Genomic DNA, 5,493 nt, shown 5'->3' with positions numbered 1-5,493 from the left:
ACTTTACTTAAATATGAGTTGAAGCCTTAGGGACCTACACCGCCTCCTAAAGGTGATCGTGTGTTTGAACTTAAACCGTTATCTGATATACTGAAAGTCTGAAATATGCTTATTTGGATGAAAATAAGATATATCATGTTATTATCAGTGCTGACTTTTTAGTGTATGAAGAAGAAAGATTACCTACAATCCTTAGAAATATTAGGGTACTATTGGTTACACTCTGGATGATCTCAAATGTATTAGTCGTGCCCTTTGCATGCATAGGATTCATATGAAACCCGATGCTAAACTTGATATAATCATCAACGTCGTTTGAATTTTAAGATGAAGGATGTGGAAAGAAATGAAGTTCTTAAACTCCTAGAAGTTGGTACAATCTATCATATATCTAATAGTAGATGAGTAAATATTGTTCATTGTGTTCCTAAAAAAGAAGACATTACAGTTGTTCCTAATGATAAAAATAAATTTATCTTACAGAAAGTTAAAAAACACAACTAGGAAGGATCACTATCCTTTACCTTCTATAGATCAGATGTTAGAAGAAGTGTAAGCGTTCACATTTTTGTTATCTTGATGGTTACTCTGACTTTTCTTGAATACCTGTGTATCCTCCTTTTGAAACATTCGCTTATAGACATATACATTTTGATTTATGTAATGCACCTGGCACTTTTCAAATATGTATGACTGCTATCTTTGTCGATTTTTGTGAAAATATTGTTGAGGTCTTTATAGATGACTTTCTATAGAAACTTCTTTCGATAATTTGTACAATCTTAAAATTTTGCAGAGATGTGAGGAGACAAATCTTGTACTAAATTAGGAGATGTGTCACTTTATGGTAAATGAAGATATTGTTATCGAACGTAGAATTTCTGAAAGATATATTGAAGTTGATAGAGCTAATGTTGACGCTATTGAGAAAATGTATTATTCTATAGATATAAGGGGTATACGAAGTTTCCTGGTTTCTATAGATTGTTTATTTAAGGAAAAAAATCAAAAATTCTAGGCTTCTTACTAATCTTTTATAAAAATGTGTTCACTTTTTTATGATGTTTGTAAGAAAGTTTTTGAAATCCTCAAGAAAGCTTTAATTTCTACGCCTAAAATTTATCTATCAAAATTATATGTGATGCTAGTGATTATTATATATTAAAATAGAACTCGTTTAGCATTTCACCCAAACTATGACACGACGAAAACAATATTGTGAGGCCTAGCCCAGGCTTGGACGAATAATTTGAACATCTAACAAAATTGATTGCACATAGACATCAATGTTTCACCAACCTCGTAATGCACAGAAATTTGGAAGTACCAATACCCAATACAGTAGATGCTAGTCATTAGATGTGTTAACTTTTTGTTTATATTGTTCAGACTTTTTTAACACATGTCGTTTGGACTTGAAAAGCTTTGCTTTCTCTTATCTTATTTCCCCAGAACGCTCACAAGCCTCAGATTTAGAAAGGCCGGTTCAATCATTCGGCTCATTTACCAAACATAAATATGGCTCATACTTTTGCAGAAATGCGACCTCTTATCATTTACAAAAAATTTACAGGGATTATATATGATAAAATTTTATAGGAAAAGTTCCCTTAGATTCCTTTGGTTTTGGTTTATAGAAATGATATCATACTCCCTCTGATCCATATTAGTTGTTTGTCGCTGAAACTGATGTATCTAGACATATTTCATTGCTTTTTTTTTTTGAGGGAAACATATTTGAGAGATAATTAATATAGGACAGATGGAGTGCCTCCTTCTATACTATTCCCCTGCTATTTTAGGCCATACTTTGATCACAATTTTAACTTATAAAATATATGTAATATGTAAAAAAAACATTAAAAATACATTCAAATACAAATCCAACAATTTTTTTATGACATGCATTAACACTTTACTAGCCAAATATGTGCTTTGATTAAAAATATGATGGGTAAGATTTTCAACAAGTAAATAACTCCACGCAACAGTTTCTTGTACTGCGAACTACAGTAGATATATTTATTGTCACACCAATCATTTCATTCCCACATAGAATAAAACAACAGCAGAGTATGTCTCGCACATCAAACCTTACCAAATAAAAGTCAGCTCAACAGTGAGCAATTTCCGTTGCAACAACCATCAGACAAACATCCTTGTTTTGCGAAGTTAACAGTCACCTGAAAGTGAATTGCCAGAATACACGTTCCATATTTTAAGTGGAGAGGAACATAGTATAGTTCATTAGCAGTTCAGTTGATAAAGAAAAATCATGAATGGGTTCCAACATTATTATTATTGGCAGTGCTCGCTTTAACAACAGATATGAATGTTTGCAGGCCTCTTTAAACAGCTAGTGTACACTTGACAACAGATCTGATTGTTTGCAGGCCTCTTTAAACAGCTAGTGTACACTTGACAAGAGATCTTATTTTTTGCAGGCCGGCCTCTTCATACAATTAGTGTACACTGACCGCCCAACTCTGCCCTGAAGCTTATCAAAGAATGGACTGCGATATGTATATAACATTACAAGGGACAAAGGACAGATACAGACTATTGTACAAAGAATCCTATAGACCTAACTTACCTCAAAAGGGTTGAAACTCTACAGTGTGTGTGTTAACAAGATATCTAATCTGCCGATGTAATATACAGAACATGGCGGCCTACTCGCCAACATGGAGGCAACCGGACCTCCTGTCACCATTTCTTAGAAGTTCAACACTGCACAAGAAACTTCAACCGGTCATGAACCGTCATCAGAAGAGGTTTCCTGGGAAAGCTGAGGATGCTGCAACCCATTCTCAGGCATGTTAAGTTCAAGCAATGCCTTCAACTGTTTCCCGACGGCATCTTGCTGGAGCTTCATCTCTTCAATAACCATGGCCTCTGCTGCCTTGCAAGATTGCTCATCTCTGAAGGCAAGGGTCCATCTCCCATCAACAAGATACTTCTTTGTCTTGCCTTTGAATTTTTCCGGATCAAGGAAAGGAACAGTTGAAGGACGAATATTTAAATGCAACCACTTCACATGCTTTTCATCTGTTCTTGGCTGAAATAATAATGCCACAATTTTCTCATCAGATGCATTATTCATAAAAAAAATGTCTTAATGCTATTAAGAATATATATATATGGCTTTGAAAGAGCAACTAAACAAAGATATTCAATGTCATGATAAATGCATGACACATACATCAGATCCAGCCAAGGGGGCAGTGACACGAACAATTCCACGTTGTTGTGGTAATTCTTCTAAAAGGAGAATCCACCCAGAAGTTCCATTAGATAAAGCTAAAAAGCTGAAGTGACGCTCTTTGCCCCTCTCAAATGCTATCCGGCAAGGAATTGCATCAACTGTAAGAACAGCAAGACAAACATTTAAATCACAAACATAGAGAGGAATTAAGGAACTTCAATCTCTATGATGCCAACGTAAGAACTTCAAGGAAACTCAGACCTAAGTTGACTTCAAGCCCAGGCTTGGGCACTGAACCATCGAAGCCTGCTGCAGTTGCTCGCTTATTTACAGGCAGATCGACTGGAGAGTAAATAGGCGGCTGGTCAGTGAAAGTTTCTCCTAGGCAGAAGAGTATAACTTGATGCTGTAGCACAAAACCCTGTAAAAATTATCATCACACATTTCAGCAAACATACGAGGAACTGAAAAAGTTAACTTCACTGGGCTAGCTGGTAACAGAGACAAAACAGGCAGTATCCTCAAATATCAACCTACCAACAATGCATACGATTTTAAATTCACATGATTCAATATTAAAATATTAAAATACATGCAGTTTGAACCACAGTTGCCCGTCATGGCGCCATTAGACCAGCAAGCTGGTGAACCTGTACACACTCATTGTTCATAAGTATAATACATTAATACTGCAGCATCAGCGCAAGAGTAAGTTAACTGTGCATTATTAAAAGTCCAGTACAACTATCAGGAAAAGGATTGTGAATATCCTTAAGCCTTTTGATCTGGACGCGTTTCTTAAATGATGGTTGAGTTGCACATTGGATATTTCAATCAAAACAAAGGTACTTTTGCGTCATGTGCTATTCTGTTGACATTGAGAATAATAAATAAAACAGAAATCAACCAAACAAACTTCTTGGCTGGGACTGAACCAATTAACAAAATAAATATGTCAAAACCAGCGAATGAAAAAGATCAAGCCAATACCTTAACCATCTCATAGATTCTCTCCGCGATAGCGATAGAAGAATCACCTGGAATACAATGTTTATAGATCAGTACAGCAAGCCAAGAAGGATACTTGTAAGATACTTCTCCACGATAGAGACAGGATACTTGTAAGATATACTTTCATTTAGTGTGGTATTGAGTCCTGACCTCCAAATAAACACGGATCCAAAGGTGAAATAATAGACTTGGATCCTTTGGGTGGTGAAGATGCCTCAATTGCTAACTCCAAAGAAAAACAAAGAATATTAGGACGGAATTTCATTTGCACCACACATAAAAACACAGCACTTCGGCTCCAAACTGAAATCTACCTTTCTTGCAATTTTTCCAAGCTTCTCTAATGATAGGAAGAAGCAAGTCACACCAGCATCCTCCAGATTCTTCCAGCAGCTTTTCACTGCAATCCTTGTGTGAATCCTACACGACACAAACAAAAGCATCTCACATATCACATCTGACCTGCCTGATTCAAATATATCAAAGTTCTCAGCAATAACATTGTGCATGAAAGACTGCAAATCCAACCATATCCCAGTTAGACATAAGCTAAAGCTATACCCAGGATGAATTTCAATTGTCCTTCGATAGATAGGCAATAGTGGAAATAACTACATGATATACTTGCACAGAGCAAGGAAGTACTTCTCCATAATTTAGGTGCATTAGAACTTAAAATCGGGTCACTACCACAAACGTAACTTTAGGAGCAGCTCAGAAGCTAGGACTGCTGGCAGGTCAAGCCCCATACAGCAACTAGCGAACTAGAACATTTTGGGAGAGCAGGAGAGGGCAGAGATCACAGTTCAAAATGCTATTTATTTTGAGCCAGCACAGAGATAATCTCAAACACAACATTTGATTTCAGCTCCTTCCCAGGTAGTGCGACGCCCATCTGTGCTGCAGAATTTTGCTGACTGTTAAGTGATAATCCTTTAAAAATAGTACACTAAACCGGGGTCAGATCTCCTGCAGCTCCGACGAAGAAGTGGCCATACGGTCTGTTTGTCAGCTATATGCTCTGGGGTTGATCCTAGAAGCATCTCTAGCCCTTCCCCTAAAATTTAACTCCCTATACCACCTCCCTAATCTTAACTCCTAAAAAATTGAGTTAAATTTCTGACCACCCAGTCCTTCCCTTAAACAGAACTCCCTCGAAAAAAAATTTGCTAATTCACGCCTTCTTTTGCACACAAAAAGAACCATTTTAAATATATTTGCACATCATTACAGAAAAGAGGGACATGTTTTTTGCCATTTGGTCGAACACCTCAGAA

General features: G+C 36.6%; 1 protein-coding gene across 2 annotated transcripts in view; it reads right to left on the bottom strand.

Annotated features, from left to right (window-relative positions):
• Nucleotides 1–2,280: 2,280 nt before the first annotated feature.
• Nucleotides 2,281–5,493, bottom strand: part of LOC119354837 (protein TRANSPARENT TESTA 9-like) — a 19,633-nt gene continuing 16,420 nt past the window's right edge. For both annotated transcript variants that reach the window (XM_037621585.1, XM_037621584.1), the window contains 6 exons: nucleotides 4,531–4,636; nucleotides 4,367–4,438; nucleotides 4,196–4,242; nucleotides 3,467–3,626; nucleotides 3,203–3,363; nucleotides 2,281–3,058 (listed from right to left, as the gene is read on the bottom strand). In XM_037621585.1, the coding sequence (XP_037477482.1) occupies nucleotides 2,753–3,058; nucleotides 3,203–3,363; nucleotides 3,467–3,626; nucleotides 4,196–4,242; nucleotides 4,367–4,438; nucleotides 4,531–4,636 (852 nt within the window). In that variant the 3' untranslated portion in view covers nucleotides 2,281–2,752. The remainder of the gene's footprint in view (nucleotides 3,059–3,202; nucleotides 3,364–3,466; nucleotides 3,627–4,195; nucleotides 4,243–4,366; nucleotides 4,439–4,530; nucleotides 4,637–5,493) is intronic.

The sequence above is a fragment of the Triticum dicoccoides genome, chromosome 2A, assembly GCF_002162155.2.
Source record: "Triticum dicoccoides isolate Atlit2015 ecotype Zavitan chromosome 2A, WEW_v2.0, whole genome shotgun sequence".
Taxonomy (NCBI): Eukaryota; Viridiplantae; Streptophyta; class Magnoliopsida; order Poales; family Poaceae; genus Triticum; species Triticum dicoccoides.
Note: the sequence above shows the minus strand (reverse complement) of the source record. Positions and strands in the feature narration are given on the sequence as shown.